At 37.3% G+C, this 22,814-nt stretch overlaps 2 protein-coding genes across 4 annotated transcripts; one reads left to right on the top strand and one right to left on the bottom strand.

Annotated features, from left to right (window-relative positions):
• Positions 1–1,169: 1,169 nt before the first annotated feature.
• On the bottom strand, positions 1,170–8,760 carry LOC106161608 (heat shock cognate 71 kDa protein). 2 transcript variants are annotated; one of them, XM_013538613.2, is made up of 11 exons: positions 8,605–8,760; positions 7,377–7,600; positions 6,564–6,769; positions 6,246–6,398; positions 5,831–5,842; positions 4,543–4,846; positions 4,094–4,345; positions 3,502–3,704; positions 2,926–3,124; positions 2,359–2,591; positions 1,170–2,007 (listed from the first exon to the last, which is right to left on the bottom strand). In XM_013538613.2, exons 2-11 carry the CDS (start codon positions 7,591–7,593, stop codon positions 1,786–1,788), a joined length of 2,001 nt encoding a protein of 666 aa, XP_013394067.1. In that variant the 5' UTR covers positions 7,594–7,600; positions 8,605–8,760; the 3' UTR covers positions 1,170–1,785. The 2 variants fall into 2 exon arrangements, with proteins under 2 accessions (XP_013394067.1, XP_013394069.1); XM_013538615.2 differs by lacking the exon at positions 5,831–5,842.
• Positions 8,761–8,965: 205 nt separating this feature from the next.
• LOC106161607 (uncharacterized) lies at positions 8,966–21,055 on the top strand. 2 transcript variants are annotated; one of them, XM_013538612.2, is made up of 12 exons: positions 8,966–9,114; positions 10,061–10,165; positions 11,275–11,508; positions 12,449–12,716; positions 13,202–13,876; positions 14,490–14,624; positions 14,870–15,007; positions 15,476–15,577; positions 16,082–16,162; positions 16,672–16,842; positions 17,137–17,371; positions 18,147–21,055. In XM_013538612.2, exons 1-12 carry the CDS (start codon positions 9,085–9,087, stop codon positions 18,310–18,312), a joined length of 2,340 nt encoding a protein of 779 aa, XP_013394066.2. In that variant the 5' UTR covers positions 8,966–9,084; the 3' UTR covers positions 18,313–21,055. The 2 variants fall into 2 exon arrangements, with proteins under 2 accessions (XP_013394066.2, XP_013394065.2); XM_013538611.2 differs by having other exon boundaries at positions 17,134–17,371.
• Positions 21,056–22,814: the final 1,759 nt, after the last annotated feature.

Genomic DNA, 22,814 nt, shown 5'->3' with positions numbered 1-22,814 from the left:
AAATATTTCAATATGAAACATCTAGAATTCATTCTTAGATTCTTAGCCAGCGATGATCTCGTTGAAAATGAAGGAGATATTCTGGTGTGACGTGACAAGTCCCCAATGATAGAGAGTATGCGTGGTTCCCTTTAATTTATACAGAAAAGCCTCGCCCTAGATTTCGACCCACTTACGTCATGCTAACCCTAACCTGTATAATTAAATGGAAGGTGGACTCTGTTACACGACCCTCAGTTTCGTCACACCGGTATTCATTTTCTGCTCCTTAAACGTTTTCCGTAAACAAGGATTTGCAATGTTGTATTTCGTTTCGATTCAGAAAACAGAATTCCGCCTCTCAGGAGTCCAAGGTCGTTAACATGGATCAATTCGCCTCCTGGGGGTTAAACCAGAACAGTTTAGGTCCACCAGACAGTGCTGCTAGTGAACACGAGTATGTAACTCTGGAGGCCAGAACTACGTCAACAGCTGACCACGTGACAGAAACTCATGAAGTCAATGACAGCCATTATACTGTACTTGACACTGCAACAAACAATACAAATTACAGGCACCCAGCAGTTACTGGAATATATCAGAATACGATTTAAGTTTTTGTGCGGAATTACTAAACAGCATCATATGGCACTAATTTTTGTGGAATGGACGGACTAACTCGGAATTCTGGAGGATTCCTCTCCTGCACAGGAATACGTTTCACAAAAGAACGGAATCGGCCCGTCCCTGCATTTTAATAAGATTTTTTTTTTTTTTTTTTTTTTTGCTATTTCTATTTTAAGAGGTCTTTTTTAAGTCTGAATTGAGAAAGGTAAATAACTGTTCGGAGTGTAACGATCTAAAATATGACGTCGGGACATTTCTATGCCCTTAAGATGTGCAGCTACATTTGCGAAAACATTTACACCCAGTTGTTCCACCATTCAGTGCATTTAAAGATTTTGGGGTTAATTGCATGTTAAATTTCACGTAGGTAAACTTCCATCATATTTCGATGAGTCTTCAGTATTTCTTATTCCGCACTCTATCAAATTGTGCTCATGTAACAAACTGGTCTAATTAACCGATTTGCTCAATTTTCAAGGCACCGAGTTTGCTAAGCACTGCCAAGTAGATTTAGATAGCTTCATTGACGAGTAATTCGGCACTCCTAAAACAACAAACAATGCTCAGTGTTTTCCTTTTATTCAAGTTCAACGGAATGAAAACGTGATACAGGACAAACATCAATAACACGAGATGGAAACGACTAATAAATATGATTGTAGAAACGGATTCAGTGTCTTTTTTTCTATATTTAGAGACAGACCTTATCTAGGTCTTTAACTTAATGTTATCTTAAAACAATAAATAACATTTAAACGAATACAGTCTTTGATATGACAACAATGTAACACGAAGTCCCTGTCTATGCCGTATTTGATTAAACTGGAATGATCACATCCGTCCCTCAGTATAAACTTTTCAAGTTTAGTAGTATCTATTTACGCCCATAAATCAAAAGATAGTGCTTACTCATTAATATATAATACTGGTATGTGCTGTACACATTTACGATATTTCTTCCTGTAAACGAGGTAATCAACATATTGAAAAGCATATTTACGATTGTCTTAGAAAATGGTTAATGAGAAGTAAATCGTTCAAAAACTTTCATGGATTTCAAGCAACGATAACGAGGTTTTCAAGTCCAAAACTAAATGTATCCAATTTAAGAATTTAAATACACACAAACAAAGAGACGAAAGGTCTGTGTGTGAAGAGCCAGCATTCCGTCAGTAGCATTTAATCGACCTCCTCGATGGTTGGTCCTCCAGAGCCTCCTGTGGACTGGCTCTCGCCGCCAGCGCCGCCGGCCCCTGGGAAACCTCCAGGCATCCCTCCGGGCATCCCACCTGGCATACCGCCAGGGGCGCCACCTGCTCCCTGATAAAGCTTGGTGATGATTGGATTGCACGTTTTCTCCAGCTCTTTCTGCTGGTGCTCGAATTCCTCTTTCTCCGCAGTCTGAAAATTTTTTGATTATTTCTTTAAGAAATCATTTTAACGTCCACATTACAAAAGTCACCACTGACATTAAAAAATTCATTTAAAAAATATTACAAACGGAAAATCCACACACAAGACCCCACCACTGGTCTTTCTTTTCATTAACATATTTGCTTCTTCTATTAATTACTGTTCTTTAAATAAAAAAAAAAAGAACGGTCGAAAAAAGCTAATCCAAACTGGAGTACCTCACGTTAAAAAACCTTGCAATTAGATAAGAAAAAATTAGTTTTTCAAAATGAAAACAATTAAATAGCACAGTTTTTCCCTATCCGCCTAATTCTCTGTGAACAGTTCTGCGGCCCTCACCTGGTTGTGGTCCAGCCACGCAATGACCTCGTTGCACTTGTCGACGATGGTCTTCTTGTCGTCCTCGCCAATCTTGTCCTTCAGTTTCTCGTCCTCCACCGTGGACTTCATGTTGAAGGCGTAGCTCTCCAGCCCGTTCTTGGCGGATATTCTGTCCTTCTGTTTCTCGTCCTCCTGCTTGTATTGCTCTGCCTCTTGGACCATCCTGTCGATGTCGTCCTTGCTAAGGCGACCTGGAACGTCGACAGGAACACAAATGTATCATAAAATATAGCCATAAAACATTATACTTCATTTTAACAATTAAAGTCAACCGCAAGGAAGTAGTTAATGATAAGCCTTGGTTCAGATCCCTTTTTTTGGGGTCTGCAAAAAAACATATTGAACTTCGATAAATTTTTTACATTTACAGGTATAAAAATTGCTAAATTAGATAAAAATTGTTCACGTTTTAAGCAGTATCACTTTGTCCGTAGAGTTTGAAGCAACAATTCGAAACCAAAGAATATTTTTAAATAAAAACAAAAGCGAAACCAAAGTGATAACTTGTCTGACGGTGGCAATCACCTTTGTCGTTGGTGATGGTGATCTTGTTTTCCCGACCCGTGCTCTTGTCGGCGGCAGAGACGTTCATGATGCCGTTAGCGTCGATGTCAAAGGTGACCTCAATCTGCGGCACGCCTCGCGGGGCGGGTGGAATGCCCGTCAGCTCAAACTTCCCTAGAATGTTGTTGTCTTTGGTCATAGCTCTCTCTCCTTCAAACACCTGGAAATAAAGGTAAAGATCAATATGAATAAACATTTCATCGCCAAAAGGCTTAGGGAGAAAATTTACTTCAACACATAGCTTTTATACAGTGCGTGGTGAGTTTCATGAACACTTTTTGTGAACAAGATTAGACCACATCAGCCTTACGACCCTTTGTAAAATCAATCCAATGTGAAACCAGAGAACTTGGTCCAAGTTCGACCGGTTACTAATGCCGAATTTAGCTGACACTCAATGTAATTAATCATACAAACATAACCAACGACGATCTATTCAAACAAACAGAGAAAACAGTTGCACGGTATACAGTTCCGCCTGCGTGTAACTTCTTACAGCGATCACTAACCAATCACCATCATCATATAAACACTGACCTGAATGAGCACACCGGGCTGGTTGTCAGAGTAGGTCGTAAAGGTCTGCGTCTGCTTAGTAGGGATAGTAGTATTCCTCTTGATGAGGACGGTCATGACGCCGCCGGCGGTCTCGATACCCAGGGACAGCGGGGTGACGTCCAGCAGGAGCAGGTCCTGGACCTCCTCGGACTTGTCTCCGGACAGGATGGCCGCCTGAACAGCTGCAACGAGTAAGGGCTTGGTTGGAATCCATGCAGAAAATACATGATAAATTTCTGACTGCCTTCTCGGAACTGAGAAGGGAGGGTAGTTCAGACATGTTGTTATGAATGTGTGAAATAAATGAATTGCTGAAAGTTTATATCCCAAGAATCCAAGAAGTGTATTTTCAGGATCAGAAGTATAACTGCTGGATTAATATTCATAAATCGTTTGCTGAATTCCCATTAAATTGCATTGCATGAAGGCTCTAAGAACGTGTCTCCAAATAATCAGGTTTCTTAGCCATGTTTCAATACATTACAAAGACAAAGAACCAACTGTTAACTTTTAAATCAACCCCTGTATAATAACCGATTACTTTTCTGTACTACTGAAAAACTCTACATACCAGCGCCATAAGCCACGGCCTCGTCTGGGTTGATACTCTTGTTCAGCTCCTTGCCGTTGAAGAAATCCTGGAGCAGCTTCTGGATCCTGGGGATACGGGTGGAGCCACCGACCAGGACGATGTCGTGGATCTCTCCCTTGCCGAGCTTGGCGTCGCGCAGGGCCTTCTCGACCGGCTCCAGCGTGCTGCGGAACAGGTCCGAGCACAGCTCCTCGAAACGAGCACGGGTGATGGTGGTGTAGAAGTCCACGCCTGGGAAATGGAAAAAGATGACGAGGCGTTTCAATACCTTCAGGGGTGCAAAAGTAAATTCAGACCAAATGACGCTATAAAACTGAGGAATAACGACGGTTTTAACTCTCAAATGAAGAGTTTTCTCATGACTTGGGTCTTAAAGAAATACCAGTCTTTCACAGACAATCATACAAAAAACGATTTTCTTCCTTTACCTTCAAACAGAGAGTCGATCTCAATGCTGGCTTGGGTGCTGGAGGACAGGGTGCGCTTGGCACGCTCGCACGCAGTTCGGAGACGGCGCACGGCACGCTTGTTCTCGGACAGATCCTTCTTGTGCTTGCGCTTGAACTCCTGGGTGAAGTGGTTCACCAGCCGGTTGTCAAAGTCCTCTCCGCCCAAGTGGGTGTCCCCGGACGTGGACTTGACCTCGAAGATGCCGTCCTCGATGGTCAAGATGGACACATCAAAGGTGCCGCCTCCCAAATCGAAGATCAGCACGTGACGCTCTGTGCCAACCTAGGGATAAATACAAAATGTAATACTCGTTCAACATAATCCACTTTAATCTGTAAATACATATTTTTTTTCTTTTAAGATAATTGCTCAATTAATAAGGTGCATAAATTCAATGCCCTCTTAACTATTGTATTGTATCCATTACATTGTTTGGCATTTCATATCAGCAAGCATGTAAATAGAAAGAAAAGAAAAATCGAAATCTACACGGCCTAGCAATATTAAGATTAAATTAATTTCTACGAAATCAAACTAGTTTGGTACAAAAAAAAAAAAAAAAAAAAAAAAAAAAAAACGGAACTAAAAAAGATTACTCCTTGTTTGTTTCCTGATAAAACTGGCAACAATAAGAAATTCAATTCATCAAGTGCTCCATAATATCCATTATCATTATTTTTTTCCTTGTGCAAATGTGTATAATCTCATTGGTAATATTTGTAGTCAAATTTCCCCAGAGATTTGTGTGATAAATTCATAATCCCATTCCCAATTTCCCACAAATCACTCCTTCATATGGTGACAATGTGTCCTAATTGACCATCACAAGTTATGATTGTTCGCCTCTGTTTTTCCACATTTTTGTATGAAGCACAGGGGTCAATCAATGGTCCAGAGAGGTGCAAGCATCTTAAAATCATTTTGAAGCTGGTGTTCAACTTCCAATCTGTTTAGTTCAAAACCAATCAAATTTGGTCCAAGATGTCAAATGATAAACTCTGCAAGATGTGCCTATTTTTCCTGCAGACGTGTTTGGAGCAATTACATTCAAAAATCCCAATGGAGATTTTAAAGTTTCCTCCCACTTATAAAGACTGACACAACAGTTGAACTTTAATTTGTGGCCTTAGTCAAAATAATGATAATCACAGGTAATCTCCAAATTTTAAACAAATTTTATTTCTAAAATAATTTTTTGTTGAAAAAAAACAGACTACAAATGGCTAATCTAGGCTACAACAGTGTGTACACAAGATGAAGACTTGCCTGTTGCTGCGTCTGAAGAGGGAGCCAAGTGTCAGAGAAAAATGAGAAGAAAAAATGCACTATTACTAGCCTGTAGTCTACAGTACTCTGACTCTGTAGAGAAATGTGTTCTAAAGCTCGTCAGACCCAGTTAATTAAATAAATAGCAATTTGCCATCACAAGCCAGAATGTCATATTGACCACACTGCAAGGCACACACAGAATGTAGACAATTGCAACAGAGTGCTACTTCAACATGCTCACACATTAGCCCTCCTCTCCCTGTTTAATATTTAGTATGTTAAATAACCATGTTAACAGTGCACTAGCAATTGTTCAAAATTGTTTAGGAGACCATAGTAACTACACAAACCAACAGTCTTCACTAAATAATAATGATAATAATAACTTTTATCTCATATTCACCAAACTCACCTTCTTGTCCAACCCGTAAGCAATGGCGGCAGCCGTGGGTTCATTGATGATACGCATTACGTTCATGCCAGAGATTGTGCCAGCGTCTTTGGTGGCCTGGCGCTGGGAATCATTGAAATAAGCTGGGACTGTGATCACAGCATTGGTAATAGTCTGGAAGTCCGGAAAGAAACATATCAGACAAATTTTCTTATTTATAACTAAGAGGTAAATTTAGTTAAGTGCTGTCGAGACATCATCAACTGTTCATACAAAAAAAACTCCACCTCAATAACTGGCTTCAATATCACATCTTAGGTTTCAACAGAGGTGTCATACCTTGCCCAGATATGCTTCAGCAGTCTCCTTCATTTTCACAAGAACCATTGAGGAAATCTCTTCTGGGAAGAACCTCTTTTTCTCGCCTTTGTGTTCTACCTCGATCTTTGGCTTTCCACCGTCACTGACCACATGAAATGGCCAATGCTTCATGTCTGTTTTTACAACCTCATCCTCAAACTTGCGCCCAATCAAACGTTTGGCATCTGAAAACATTTTTATTTTATATTTTTACTACAGAAATTCAGTAGCTATATAACAAAAAGATAACGGCCTACAATTTCATTCTACTTTCTATTATTCCATAAATGCCTAAGCCACTTTCATGTACAGACTCAATGTACCTGGTATCATCTGATAACTGTAACTGTCATCCCAGGCTCTGTTGTCATGAACTTAACAAGATTTTTTTTATTGTTAACCTGTAAGTGTTACTTTTTATTCTCAATGACTCATAGGACTAAAAATACAGTTTGAAAAACAGCCTTATTAATTACTTTTTCTTGTTAATATATTGTAAGGAAACTAACAACTTAAAATTTTTGTTTAGTTCAACAAAGCTGGGGTAGTGTTAGCAATTTTTCTGCTTAGCTAAATCACCACATTTTTGTCAATTTTTTATCAAAATTGTCAGAATTTGGCTACAGCAAGTCAAATCGGGCACTTTTTCTTTAGCCAATTTAAGTCAGTTTTAGCATGGCTAAATTGGCGTGTTTGAGCGCTACCCCAGACAAAGTATTGTTTAAATTACATCTTTGCAGTTACGCTTTATTCCACCACTGCTACAGACAAGGTTTATATAAAAACACTCACCGAATACCGTGTTTGTTGGATTCATGGCCACTTGATTTTTGGCAGCGTCTCCAATCAGACGCTCCGAGTCTGTGAATGCCACATAGCTGGGGGTGGTACGATTACCCTGGTCATTGGCGATGATCTCTACCTTTCCATGCTGGAACACGCCCACACAGGAGTAGGTTGTGCCCAGATCTATGCCAATGGCGGGTCCTCCTGCTGCTGGCTTACTCATAATGAATCTGAGGATGTTCAAAAGATATATATTTAATGAAGTTTTTCTAGGATAAAATATTATGGGACTTGGACAGGCTTGTGTGTACCTGTATCATTCAAGCCAATAAATTTCCGACAATGGAAACATTAGTTTACCAGTTAATTTATTTCTCTTCAAGCCCCCTTTGAGTCAATTAATCTATGTAACCATAAATATCTAACATTATCTAAATCCTGTCATATTTAACGTCAATAAGAACCTAAAAGAATAATTTCAGACCTAGTTTCACTTTCACAAGTCAAACAAGTAAATCAGTAATCTGGATTTAAGACTTAACACCAAGAGTCTGATAATCATTAAATATATAACCCTTTGTTCTCTTAGCAAATCAGTTATTTATGTGTAAATAACCATATGTGGACTTTGAAACAGGAGGAGTCAATAGTTCTTGATCCATCTTTCTACTAACTGGGCACGTTCTGCTTAGTCATGCCGTTAACAAAGGCGGAACAGAAAAATCTAGAATTGGATATTTTTTAATTTGAAAATGACATGACTGTGTTAACAAATTATGTGATCAACGATTATTGGTGGTCAGCGATTTTAGACTTCAAACAAATGATTGAACTCAAGATTACCCCACCCCTTTTTCAATAAGATATCCCTGATTGATAATCATTTACCACGTTTCTACCACGTGACCAACCGCGTGAGATCAATTTTTCTCTCGAAAAGAGAAGTGAAACCGATACCACGGAAAGAATTCAAATCAGTATGATTCCTTCTTGGATAAGAATATGCAGATCATGTAACACGTTTCAATTTTCAAATCCATCACATTTCAATGTTCTCTGCGATAAAAACAATCGATCGATCGATTAATTTTCCTCGTTCTTTGTTCATTTATCAACCGGCAAAGTGACCTTACTAACCGCTACCAACCGGCGTTTTGCAAAATCTGACAGTGTAATTCTGAATTGCCGTTAAAATCTTCGTTAGGCTTAATTAAAAATCAAATTCTGAGCTCACCTGTGATGATTTAATGGAATGAACTTGAATTAAAGGAACTCTACACGTCTCCCAGACTACTAGTCTTTCTTGATGAATGGTTACCCACGAGGTTAAAGTTTAGCTTTATACTCACAGGAAGTGACGCAGGTAGAACCTTCTGGAAGGTTCCAAATAAGGTGTAATCTGTTCAATAAGAAATTTAAATAATACCCACTAAATCAAGATAAATAATTAATTATTGAAGAATAATATCTTATTCATAATAGATTTTTTATCTTAGTATTATATTTTAATTATGATTTGGGTTAAATGCTGAAAATTTATCTTCATATTTACTTTATATATTTTTTAAATAAGACCTGCAAATCCAAAGGTGAAGGCCACATACCTGTATATTGGCAACACTAATTTGAAGGTGTCTTTTTAGCTGTCTGGATTCCTGGCCAAAAAATCATGCGTTTTTTGTGATTGTTTAAATATTCCGAAATTGAAGAGTAAATGGGATGTGGGGCCAGTACTGCAAATCAGGTAAAATTTCAAAAGAAATTTAGTTTGTCTACAGTCTCTTGTCTCGTTCAGAGCAGGGAATTATATCGATATAATTCCCTGGCCTAAATAACCTGCAAATTCCTAGTAGCTTCTCATTTTTTCTAAGTCAGACCTATCTGTCCCCCCCTCCCCCCCCCCCCAAATGCAAGGGGGGCGTAACAATAGTCCGAAGATTCAATTGTCCGAAGGTGAACCCTTGATTAAAAATCGATGAAATCAATGTTACCACTTTTCGGACCAATTAACTTTCGGACTATCGAAACGCCCCCAATGCAAGTACAGGTACTAGGTGTCAGTGTTTCCTTTTGAATGCCGGGAATGACTGTGGTGATCTAATATGATCATGGTTTTTTATACAGCTTAGTTTATTTAATCAGAAATGGTATTATATTTATCGCCGAATCCAAGTGGGGCGAGCATGTGAGTAGGAGTCGGTACAGAAACCATGACATCAATCTGCAAACTGCATTTACTGCAAAATTCTAGTTCTCCATTCATGTCCTGTAGCACCACTGCCATGTCATGAGACTGTACAGTACATATGAGATGTCATTGGGGCCATTTAGAATAGGTGATCCAAGTACTAACCAGTTGTTTCAGCTTTGCCTCCACCGTCCTTCTCCATGTGGTCTTAGGTCTGCCACTATAACTGTATCGCTCTGGTGTCCAGTACATGACTACTTTTGTGGTGGAACTTACAAGTCCTTTCTCAGCACATGGCCAATTCATTTCCATCTCCTTGTCTTGATTATTTCATTCATGACCTTCTGGTAAGATTTTTTTTTCTGCAGATCTTCATTAGATATACTATATCATACAGTCCTTGGCCTCTTCTTCAAAAAGGTCCATAGCACATGCAATCTTTATGAATTTCACTCATCCAATATTACAATTAAAATAACAGTCACTGTGGTTGTGACTTCAGGTTGCTCACAAGTTGGTTCATGTGACCAGCTGTACTGGCCCTGAGACTGACCTCCATGTGACCAGTGAAAACCAAGCTGACAGCACAACTCAGAAAACAAATAAGGTAATTATAGACCCCGTTCCCATATTTAGATTGATCTAGCAGGATCAACCCATCTCCAAGGGGTTTCTCACTAAATTGCACTCAGCTTAAATGGCTTAGATGTCTGGCATGCCTACTAAAGCTGCTAAACGATAGTTGATTACCTCCTAACAGCTTCAGTAGGCATGCTAGACATCAGAGCCACTTAAGCTGAATGCAATTTAGCGAGAAACCCCTCCAAGATTGGTCAATCATGCTAGATCAATCTAGGTATAGGAATGGGTCATAGAAATGTTAAACAAGGAGTTGAACTTCTAAACCATAAATATGTTGAGTAAGCAAACCCAGTTAAGTTATTTAGTAGACATATTATTTTGTATGTAATTCTGTACCTAGTTCTCGTGATTGCTCCCTTACTCAACATGTATGTTGTCTTGGGTTTGCCGAATTAGTCAGGCTTGGGAATTCAACCCCAATGGGATCACTTAAAGATGAAATGCTCTTATAGCCTTTTAGAGGGATATTTTTTGCTGGAAAAAAACTTTGAAACAAATTAATGATAAATGTGATGTAAAATATAGTAGAAAAATATCAAATTACTAGAATCATCTTGATTTAGTGATAAAAAAAGCATACATGCCTCACTTAGACCATGTTGAAAATTTTTTGAACAAAGAAATGTTGAAAATTCTAACTGTGCTGCAAGCTTACTAGTATGGTCCTGATGATATCTAGATCTTTGCAGCCAAGGTTTTACAGACACAAATATATCTCCTAAACTTTTAAGTTCTAAAATACATGATATTGGGGCACATCTAGGTGTTTCAACAGTTTTTCATTGCCCAGAACAACTATGGCAATGAAATTTAAAAAGAAAAGCGTATAATTATTGATATGCAAAAAGTTATTTACATGTCAGAAATACACATACATATTAGAGGAAATAAGTTAAAGATAATTGCTGGCTCATTTGGGCAGATGAATTTGCAAAATTCATAGAAATTACTGGCCTGACTTCACCATTGCATTAGAATCCAACAATTTCCACTTTGACTGTAGTGTAGACTTCATGTAATTTTAACTCTTGATCACGAAATTAAGAATAAATTTGATACCTTTTTTTAAACCAGGGACCAATTTCCAAAACCATGGAGTCTACCAAAGATAATGAGAATACATCAAAGGTTAAGGAAGATCCTTCCTCAGAAAAAGAACTGGCAGACAGAAAGATAGGTAATGGGGATGTGAAAGATCCAGGGAACACCCAAGTGCCTGCTACCAAGCCTGATGGTAATGGAGATGGCGACAGTGATGATGACAACAAGACGGAGAGAGCAAAACTGAACAAATGGCAGACAGCAGGGGTACGGGGGAGGGTGGAAAGCTTTTCTTTTTGCAATATTCTATTTATGATTATATCACATCCTGGTCAGACACTAAATTTTCAAGGCTTAAAGCAATCAAAGTGCCTCCTTCTTAGAGTTACATGTCATTAAAATAAATCCTGAACACAGCCTCAGATCATTAAAATAAATCCTGAACACAGCCTTAGATCATTAAAATCAATCCTGAACACAGCCTTAGATCAGACATGAGTTTTTCCACGGAAACACAGAATTCTGATGGTTCCTGAGATTCGTCAAGATCTGCAATAAAATCTGTTCATTTATTTTTTAACCTGGGCTTATGTCTGTTAGAGCGGATTCTCAACGAATTGAGCCAGGCTTTACAAAGCCGGTGACCTAAAAATGGCGGACGTACATGAAAGAAAACCGCCTAATCTTTTAATAGTCTCTCCGCCTCCCCACACGTCGTCCCTGTGGGATACAGTAATTAAATCTCGGCTCCGTTCGCCATGCGGAAGCTACCTGAGAAATATTAAGTGCGCATGCTCATCAGTTAAACTCGTGGTGAAGAAAGCATGGCGGCTGAAGGCGTTCGAAGGAAAAAGGCTCTTCTGTTTTATTATCTGTCAAAACAGAGACGAAAAAGGAATGAATTGGCCCGTAGAGCAGCAACGAATCGACTATCTACGGAGATAATATCACCAGAGATATTAATTTCTCAGGTAGCTTCCGCATGGCGAACGGAGCCGAGATTTAATTACTGTATCCCGCAGGGACGACGTGTGGGGAGGCGGAGAGACTATTAAAAGATTAGGCGGTTTTCTTTCATGTACGTCCGCCATTTTTAGGTCACCGGCTTTGTAAAGCCTGGCTCAATTCGTTGAGAATCCGCTCATAGATATGAATTATGATTAAGTTATGTATTGTTGTAATGTTGTTGTTGATAATTCATTATTAGGATGAGAAGCCAAAAGAAACTCTGGAAGAATGCCTTGCAGGGATTGAGGAAAGGGTAAACCTTCTGCGGGATGCGGATCTAGAAGTCTTCAAAACCAGTGAACTGACGGGGAAAATGAGATACTTGTCCAATAGAACCAGGACTTCCTTTGCCCCAAAGTCTGTAAAAGTACAAAGGAAGAAAATAATGGATTCTCATTATGGAGAATTTTTTGTTAGATTTCTGAAGTGGAGCTTTGAAGAGAATGGGGGAGAAGTTTTATTTGAAGGTAAACAATATACTTTGTTCGTGACATTTAAGTATAATGGGTTTTCTTTTTTTATTTATTTATTTATTTATTTATTTATTTTTATTTATTTATTTTTATTTATTTATTTATTTATTTATTTATTTATTTATTTATTTATTTATTCACATCTTCAGGTCAAGTCATAATAAATGGATAAAAGGATATTTGAATGTTTTTTACTTCATTTTAGCTTAAATATTATTTATGAAAATATATGGAAACTACTAATAAGCTAGACTTAGTGTAAATCTTGCATTTTAGTGACTTCTGTGAGATAAATAGATTTGAATACTTTTTCAGTAGCTCAGAAAAGAATTGCATCAACTGTGTTATGTTATAAGAAAAAAGTAATTTTTTTTCAAGTATTGGAGATAATCAATTTCATTATTTAGCTGTTGATCAAAGAAAAAAACTTAATTCTTTCTCGATAGAATATTGCAGATGTGTGTTCTTTGTTATTTCAGGGTCAGCCGATGCTATGACGAACATGAAGGTTGCCATGGGGATCATATGGAACTGTACTGATAGGGGACCCGAATGCTGTACAAAGGCTATAGAAGTAGGAATCATTGAACTCACGTTAAGAATCCTGCAGGATGAGCGCCTGGCACCCAACGAGTTAACCACTGACTACTCACGCTTTCTGGTAAAGGCCATTTTGGGAATGTACCATAATATCTCCCAAAACGTTCCAGAAAGTGCCCAAGTATTTAGAAATGCAAATACCCTTGAAATATTATCCAGATTTCTACAAACGACTTTTTTGACAATTAAAACCAAAACTCTTTTTGTTTTGGCTTATATAACGACTGAAGCTGAAAATGATATCTTGAATGCCAGTGATGCTAATATTCATTTCATGATTGAGCTGTTAAAAGGCACATTAGCAAATGACAAGCACTATTCTGTGAAATCTGGGTATAGAACAAGTGAGCTACTGCATGCCTTGAACAAACTGGCCTCCAATGATGCAAACAAAGAGAAATTGGTGGAGGGGGGCATTCTTCCGAGCTGCGTCCAGCTTCTGAGGCCGGAGAATTCGAAGGCGGAGCAAGTCCTGGCGGCTCAGTGTGTCTGGACTCTGGCCTTCAGTGAGGAAAATAAACAGAAGATACGAGATGAACCAGGCCTAATGGAAGGTGGGGCAGCAGTGGGGATGTCCTTTTCCAAATTGATGTTTTTTGAAGAATTTTCCTTGTTACTTGTGTGAAAATGAGATTTTGTTGTTTCAATAAAATATACACTCAGTAGATAGGATTACAATTATAGGATTGAAGCATTAAATTATATTGAGTAATAACAAGTTGAACATAGATTTTTACAATATGCAATATTTCAATTGATTTGTTCATTCATCTGTTCATGTATCTATTTATTGATATAATTTATTCATATATTCATTTACTTTTTTTATTCATTCACTCATTAAAATGTGAGATAACCCCATGGGGTGTGCATAGCTAGTGTGTGTTCCTAGTACTGCAAGAGAGGCACAGGACATTCCCCACTCTTGGCACCCATACATAGTGGCCAGGAGTGTGGAAAATTTTTTGTTTTCAGTTTTTGTGGTGTTTCTTGTCTCTTATTTCTTGTCTTATCTGTTAAACAGTTCACACCACTTTACGCCGTATGGCCACATTTGTTCCTCAGATCAACATCCCAGAGTCAGCCTTACGGTGTTTTTGGTACAAACTTACACATTCTTTTTGTGAAACCAAGTAATATATTTATTGTCTTTTATGTGTATTTTAGTACTAGAAAGGACTGCCGCCAGTCCAATAGACGATATCAGTCAGTCTGCAAGAGGAGCATTATGGGTAATACAGGACAAGCTAGCGGAGAAAGCAAATATGCAGCCAGGTGAAGCAGATGTCAAATACACTCAGGGTAAGTCTTCTTGGTGATGGAAGATTTAGAAATAATTTATCTCAATTATAATGTTTACAGATTCATTAGCAGGGCTCGGGGGGGGGGGGGGGGGGGGGGGGGGGGCAGGGAGTGAGAGAACCTCCCTTTTGACCAGTCAAGCTCCGCTCTAAATCACAATTCGATTTTCAGAGGGTGATTCTGATAATAATGGTGATGCCCCACATGTTATGATAAGTTAATTAACAGTTGGTATATATTTTCAGATGGTGATGCTGATGATAATGGTGGTGCCCCACATGTCATGATCAGCTACAACTGGGGTTCTAAGCCCACCATGCTGAGAGTGAGGGACTACCTGAGAACATGTGGATACAAGGTCTGGATGGATGTGGATCACATGAGTAAGTGAGAACCGGGGATGGCTCAGTGAGTTGATAGAGCCATAGCTAAGGGGGAGTCAGGGCATTTGAAAGAACTGCCCTTTTGGCCAGAAAAAGAAAAAAGACTTTCCGGGTTTTAAGTCTTTCAAATTGATCCTTTTTTTTTCATATGGTCTAAATGTAGTAAGAAAAATTGCAATCTACGTTTTCAGGATTTTCAGTTTTTACAACTTTCTCCCATGGCTCTACACTATTTATCAGACTAGGTCAACCAACTTTTTTCTTTTGATCAGTAAAATTGCATTGATTTTAAGAAGTGCTTACATTTTATATTTGCCATTTTACTAGTTCAGCACACAATATTTGACTTTGGCTGTAAAATTTTTGAAGTACCTCAGATAGTAAAAACACATGATTTTATGCCTTTTTAGAATAAGCTTAAATATGCATTATTCTATACTTTCATTAAGCCTCTGATCCTCATTCCAGCTGGCTCTACCCTAGAGGCTATGGCGCATGCAGTGGAGAAGGCAGCTGTGATATTGATCTGTATGTCTCAGCAGTACAAGGACAGTCCCAGCTGTAGAACTGGTGAGAGTTTCCTCAAGGAAGGCACAGTCCCCTCCCCCCTTTACAACCCAGGAAGAGACAGTGTCCCTCCCCCCTCTCCACAACCCAGGAAGGCATGGTCCCCTCCTCCCCCCCCCCCCCTTTCACAACCGTTAAAGTAACATTTGTGCCACATTCCTCAACTGGAATTATAAGAATTATAAATTAATCTTAACAATTACAGCATAAAAGTTGAAATGAAACAAAGCTCTGAGATAGGGGATCATAATCTTGCATGGGCTACATGATTACTTTAAGTGAACACAAACAATACAAATGAACTACAGTTGGGCAGGCTATAACAAGATTATTTGAAATATTTTATTTTGTTTATTTATTTATTATTCTTATTTTGATTAATTACACTACTTTTTTGTGATATATTTTGGAAGCTTTTTTGGCGTGAATAAATTGTCAGCAATCCTTTTTTCCTGCATACATTTCAGACTTTTTTCTTTTAAATTTGCATATCTATTCACATTCCAGAGGCTGAGTATGCATATCGTCTTAGAAAAGATGTTGTCCCTCTGAGATTACAGCAACAGTATTTACCAGATGGGTGGCTGGGTGAGTAGAAAGCGGCAACATTAACTTGATGTGTTTTTAGCCATGAGAAACAATTCTCTAATATTTATTGAGTATAGATTTAGAAGCTAATTTATTTTTATCATCTTTACAGAAGAAAGTGAAAAGCCTATTTAGCCATACCACTGATTTTTCTAGGGCCAAAACTACACTGTAACAGTGTTTGAGTGTACTCCACTGTTCTGGCTGTTTCACATTGTATTCTGTTATGAGGCAACACAACAAAATCCAAAAATGAGACATTTTTTCACTCCTGCTATGCAGCAGACAAATGAGGACGTAACGAACTAACATGTACTGTGTAGTTGACGATTTTTTAATAAGTGTCTACATATATGGGAATAGGAGTTGGGACTGTGTACTTCTATTAATATCTTGTCTAGTTTCCCGATGCCACCTGGTGGACAGTGTGAAAATAAGTCTTTTAGCACAGTCAAAAAGTTTCTAATTAACTTTTTTATGGAAACTAGTTCAGACTATATTTATCTTAGGTATAATGCTTGGAACAAAGCTCTGGTTTGACATAAGTACTGAAGAATTTGTCAACGAGAACCTTCCACGAGTGGCCAAAGAGATAGGACCAAGAGGTCGGGTCAATGGAACGGTCAACGGGGGAATTTCAGGATCCCCAGAGAGACCTATTAGCCTCAGTACACAAGAAGGTAAATTATTTAAAAAGAAAGATTTTCAAAAAAGATATTAAATTGAAAGTACTTTCTTTTATGAAAAAAAAAGAGAGTGTTACTAGTATTAGTACCAATACTTTACAAAGGTTCATGCCCCCATATTCTACAGAGATGATAAAAAGATTAACATATATTTTGGATTAATTTTTCTTCATATCAGTTTTATTTGTTTTTGCAATTGGCAATAAAAAATTGAAGTTAAAAAAATTCAGTTAATGATTGATAGCAGGACAACTGTAAAAAAGCATTTCAATTTTTTACCACCATTAGTTGTTGAAGCAGCACCTAAGCCAGCACCATTGCCAGCCCCAAGCAGCAGTGTCAAGAAACCAGTGTCTTCGCCTCATTCTATGTTTCCTGAATCAAAGCCCCAGAATGCACCACCCAAAATGGTGTTGTCAGAGCCTCAAATTGCTGGCCCGATACCATGGCAACACAGGGATTGGACTGAGGAAGATATAAAGAAATGGCTAGAGGATAATGATCTGGCACATATTGCACAGAGGTAAGGAAATATATGTAAATATATGAATGTTTTGCAGCATGTAGGAAGTACTTAAATACACTCTTTAAAGAATATAAAAAGCAACTACTTTTTCTTTCAGTCCTTAAAGCTCAGAAAGGGTTTTTTTAGGAAACAATGTAACAAAACGTTTTTTTCCTCCAAGTTATACTTTTTGGTTGCATCTAGTCAGGTTTTGAGACAACGCAGGCCTGTATTCAGGGGGGGTTGGGGGGGGTTTGAAAGAACCACCCTTTTTGTCAGGAAAGGGTCCATTCTGGGTAACATTTGATCTCGGTGCACAAAGGTTTCATAGATAAGGGTCCACTTATTCAGAAAAAAGACCCCCCCTTCTGAAATTGCCGGCTACGGGCCTACATTGATTACTCGCTTAATATGAGTCTTAAAACTGAACAGTTAATTTATAAATTGTTTATGATTTACCAAGTAATTTGCTCAGTTTTATTCTCTATGGCTTTCTGTCTGGCTGCCTATCCAGCACATTTGTTTATCAGTTTGTAGATTTGCCCTTTTTTTCTTTTGTCTGCCTGTTTCTTTGACTGTCCCTCAGTCCTTTTACTAATATTTTCATCTGTACATCCATGTACACTTGAACTTGTATTAAATAGGATAAATCATACATCTGTGAAAGCTCAACAGTTGTGGTGATGACATTGTACCAGTATGTTACCTGTATCTGTCAAGTTTTTGGATATAATAATTTGTGATTATCATTTTAATGATCCATGTAACATGTAAATTATTGTGTCGCTTTCAGGTTTTCTGGCTTTAATGGAAAGTTACTGGGGCAACTGGTCAAGATGTCGTTCACGGCACCAGGATTTTTCTACAAGATGCTGAAAGAGGAACTGAACCTCAGTTTACTGGACATTCTCAAAGTGATGGAGGGGTTGGAGCAGCTACAGTGTAATGATAAAGGATAGGTAGACAAAAGTATTGTAAATTGAAGTTGTTTGATAGTTTGGGTTGGTTAGATCTGTTTGTGTTCTGTTACTGTCCTGGTAACTGTTTTTCAGGGTCATGTAAGTAACTTAAGAAGTGTGTGCATGCTTTTTTTTTTTTTAATAAATTGAAGTTCTCCTGGAGTCAGAGGCATTCTATCTAGCCCCCCCTCCCCCTGAAAAAAAAAAAGACCTACCCCTACCCACCCACCCACTGTGCAGGATCTGTTAATCATAAGTACTTATCTATAATATATCTGTGAAATCTAAGTGACTTGATTTTTTTTCTTTCATTGCTGGCTAGGAATCAATAATTTATTTTTTCCATGGTTTTGTGTCAAAGATCAAAGTAGGATTTGGTATTCATGCTCCATTGCTGAGCAGTGTTCTCATTGTTTTTGATCATTGGTCAAATTTTTTTAATTGTATAATAAGTGCTATTATAATTATGTCAAAATTCTTAATGTGATCTGAACTGGTTTCCATTTACTGTTACTGTGATTGTTCTTGTTATGTTTGTATATGTTTATTTGTTAATATAAGTGTGTATTACTGTTATATATGTACCACCTTGATTTTAATGGAGCAGAGTTGGAACAGAATCACAAGGTTCTTCTTTCTAATGGAAATAGCAAGCCCGTAGCCAGCAATTTCAAGGGGGTCTTTTTCTAGAAAAAATGGACTTTTCACCATCAATCCCTCATGTCCCTATATCAAATTTTACCTAGAACTGATCTTTCCCACCTAAATGGGATGTGCGTTTGAACCCCCCCCCCCACCCCCCTCCCCGGCAACGAGCCTGAATAGAATAATTGAAGTCCTTGTGAAGATGTTTAAGGTGCAAATTAAAAATTTGAATAAGGTTTTGAAAAAAAATAAGGTTCTATTTACAATAAAAATACAGCGTGCTTGCTTGTCTCTAAGATGTTTAAGGTGCAAATTAAAAATTTGATTAAGGTTTTGAAAAAAATAAGGTTCTATTTACAATAAAAATATAGTGTGCTTGCTTGTCTCTTAGATGTTTAAGGTGCAATTTAAAAATTTGAAGAAGGTTTTGAAAAAAATAAAATTTATCACATTAAAGCAATAATAACTCTTCGTTTCGGCCAAAAAATGAATTTTCCTGGAGTAAACAACAATTTTCCCATACTTACCAATGGTTAATGAATCCATTTTTACATTCAAAGTTAGTCCCTGTTTTTTTTTCTAAAAAGTTTGGTTTTTTGTTAAAATCTCTTAAGAGATTTTAACAGAGTATAGACATCAATGGAGGTCACGTGGTCTAAAGACAAGTTCAGATATCAGAATAAAAGCTATAACTGCTGTTTTTGTGGTAAAACAGAATATATTATATTTCTATGAGTTATTCACAAGGTTTTTATTGTGAAATATAGATCTCATACGAAGAGTTATTATCCCTTTAACTCACAATGAATATGGTCAGACATGTACCTTTTTATGCCTTTGTTAAGCCAGTACACGCAGACCAGCATTCACCGTTCTGGTCTTCCTTTTATATATTAAGACATTTTATATTCCTTCTTATCCCCATTAATGCTGAAAAGGTCATTTTCAAAATTAGCTGAAAGTAAACCCAAAGCATTGCGTTTATTATATATATATATATATATATATATATATATATATATATATATATATATGAATTATATAGACGTATTTAGTCTCCTTATCATTTGCGGATGTGTTTTGTAATGTAAAAAGCTGAGGGAAATCGTTGGTGAGGGTCTGGAGAAAAAGTAGATCGTGTTATAGCGGTCCAGGTCAGGTTATTGTGTGCATAGTTTATGTAACTAACACATATAAATACTTGCACAAACATTATCATGTCAAAAGTAATGTATATAAAGCAATGTGATACACACGGTATGATCTGATGTGGTGCTCGGTGCCTCCCCCCCCCCACCCCCCACCCCCCCACCCACCCGCTTTCATTCACCATCTTTCTGTTGCGTTTTTTTTTTTTTTTTTTTTGGTGAATTTTTGTGATGTGTTCTGTCCAGGAAGTACCAAAGAACCACATTCCTCTTTATATCTACTCTGTATTTATCTCACGAATTCTTATTTTGTATTATTTTTATTACTTTCTTCTCAACCTAGAACTTCAACACGTATTCGATCTCGGATCGTACGGTATGTTTTGCAAATATGTTGGTATTGAATATTTTTTGAGATGTTTAAGTCCTATGTATACAGGTTTTTGAAGACTTGCTTTAAGTCTTTTATTTCTCATTCCCTATAATTTTGTTGTATTTGTTTGATTTACTTCAGTATTTAAATAAAGATATATTTTTATTTCAGCTTAATACTTTTTCTTTTGCTGAAAATCTTTAAAAATTACGTGTATTGCATATCATTACCACTAAGTTCCGCTGTAAAGAATATAAGTTTAGGTTAACATATTGTAATGAACATCTAATTTAGTATAACATTGTAACATTGTAATATTTAATTAAGGTTAACATTATCATGAACATTAATTAGGGTCAACATAACAGCGAGCATTTAATTAAAGTTAATGGCGTTATGAACAATTCGAGCGTAAACAAACACGGTCGTATGTTAAAATGTCAAAATATAAGGAGACATAATTTTAAGATATTTACATATTTTGTTTTTTACCCTGTATGACTATTAAATATATATATGAATATTTTTGTCACTAGGCATCCCCGAGTATTGTTTTAAATAATAATATATCCAATCATATAGCGTCTGTCTTTTTATTTAATGTGTATTAATTTGAAGGTCGTCTTACAAATTAAAAAAAAATAATGTCGGCTTATTTAAGTTTAAAAAACAGTATGCATGATGATTTATTACTTTTTATTACGGTAATGTCCTTTTTTTTTAAAAGAAAAAAAGCTGAGTGCTTGTGGCCACATTTATGGAAACATTTTAATTTTCACACGAAGAATATTCCAGGCGGACTTTGAATACGAATGTGTGTGTGTGTAGAAATTCCTCTTTCTCTTAAAATACCGCTGAAGTCTTTTTGCATATAGTATAAGGAGAAAATATATTCAACTTATTCCAAAAATCTACATAAAATCTATATTTGGTGTTTCCAATGAAGTGAATTTCGTCGAAAGTGTCATCCTCGGTGCCACTTGACAATTTGAAACTTTTCTTAATCTATTTTTTCTGTGGAAACGAAGAAGCAGTGCTACATTTCCTTAAAGCGTGATCTGTTTCTTTTTCTCGGTAAAAACACAGGCTGAGAAAAATACATCCAAGTGCTTCTTATGTTTTCATCTTTGGTCTACACGACTGCTTTATTGTCTCCGAAACAGGATAAACCTCGGCATATGCGCCATCTTCAACTCCACTTGAGACGCGCTTCAAGTACGCTTTTATCTGTTTGCATTTTGATAAACGGAGAACTGCCAAACACTGCTCTGCTCAAAGATTGCAGACGCTAATGTTTTTCAGAAATTTGGATACGGTTTTTTACTTTCTGTTTTCTTTCAATGTATCAGTAAGTGACTTATTAGTGCTAACAATGATGTCATTTCGAGATTGAATTTTTAAGATCATAAAATGCGATGACAGGGAAAGATAAATATATGCGTCTGGCCTCTCTTAAACTTTGTGTCAAAATATAAAATCATCTACTTGTCTATATGATTAATGAGTATGATTTATCTATATATTTCTTAATTCATAATTTTTTCTTCGTCTCTTTTAACATAAAATTGCGTCATTTAGCGTTACTGCTGTTCAAAAAAAAAGTTAACTTTTGCGAGAAATGCGCGCGATCCTTTTATTAACTTAAACATCCGTGTGCGTTCTTGAAGCACACGTATGAATTTTATATTTTATTTCATGATAATCAGAAGCCGACGTTGAAGATCCTGGGGGCATTCTTTGTATTGAGTCTTTACATTTTGACGTAATATAAGCGGACCAAATGCAAATTAAAAATTGCATATCTGTACCTTTTTCTTTTTAATAACACGAAGAGCAAGCAAATGCGTAATTATTGACGCACTTGTGTCCGTCAGTTCCGAGGTGTCAAATCTGAATCATGCATGCACTTTCTCACTTTACAGATAACGTGCAGATTTTTCTCCGGCTTATTAAAAAGATTCTGACTCGCTTGGGCTTTTAGCGGAATAAAATAACTCTTACAAGTATGTCTAACTGAAAATGAAGTCTCTACACAACGAAATGCAATCAACTCGTTGACTGCGTGTTGAAACACACACTGACGCTAGCCTGAGAAAATGGCGGAAATAATTTACACAAACATTCGCAGGGTTTTGTTGCCTGGGAGAGAAAAGATGGGGACGCAGAAGTAAAAACGAGCCGAAGGGAACCTCCCCCCCCCCCTCCCCCCCCCTCCCCCGCTCTTTCCCTGAACACACAGTTTTTCATTTTTATAACAATTTCCGGGTATTCTGATTTTTCAATGAGGGGCATATGGTGTGCATTTCCTGGTCGGGGCGTAGCTTGATTATCGATAT

Source organism: Lingula anatina, chromosome 7, assembly GCF_051362555.1.
Source record: "Lingula anatina isolate TDL-2025a chromosome 7, LinAna3.0, whole genome shotgun sequence".
NCBI classification, from domain to species: Eukaryota; Metazoa; Brachiopoda; class Lingulata; order Lingulida; family Lingulidae; genus Lingula; species Lingula anatina.
This window is presented reverse-complemented; position numbering and strand designations above follow the sequence as displayed.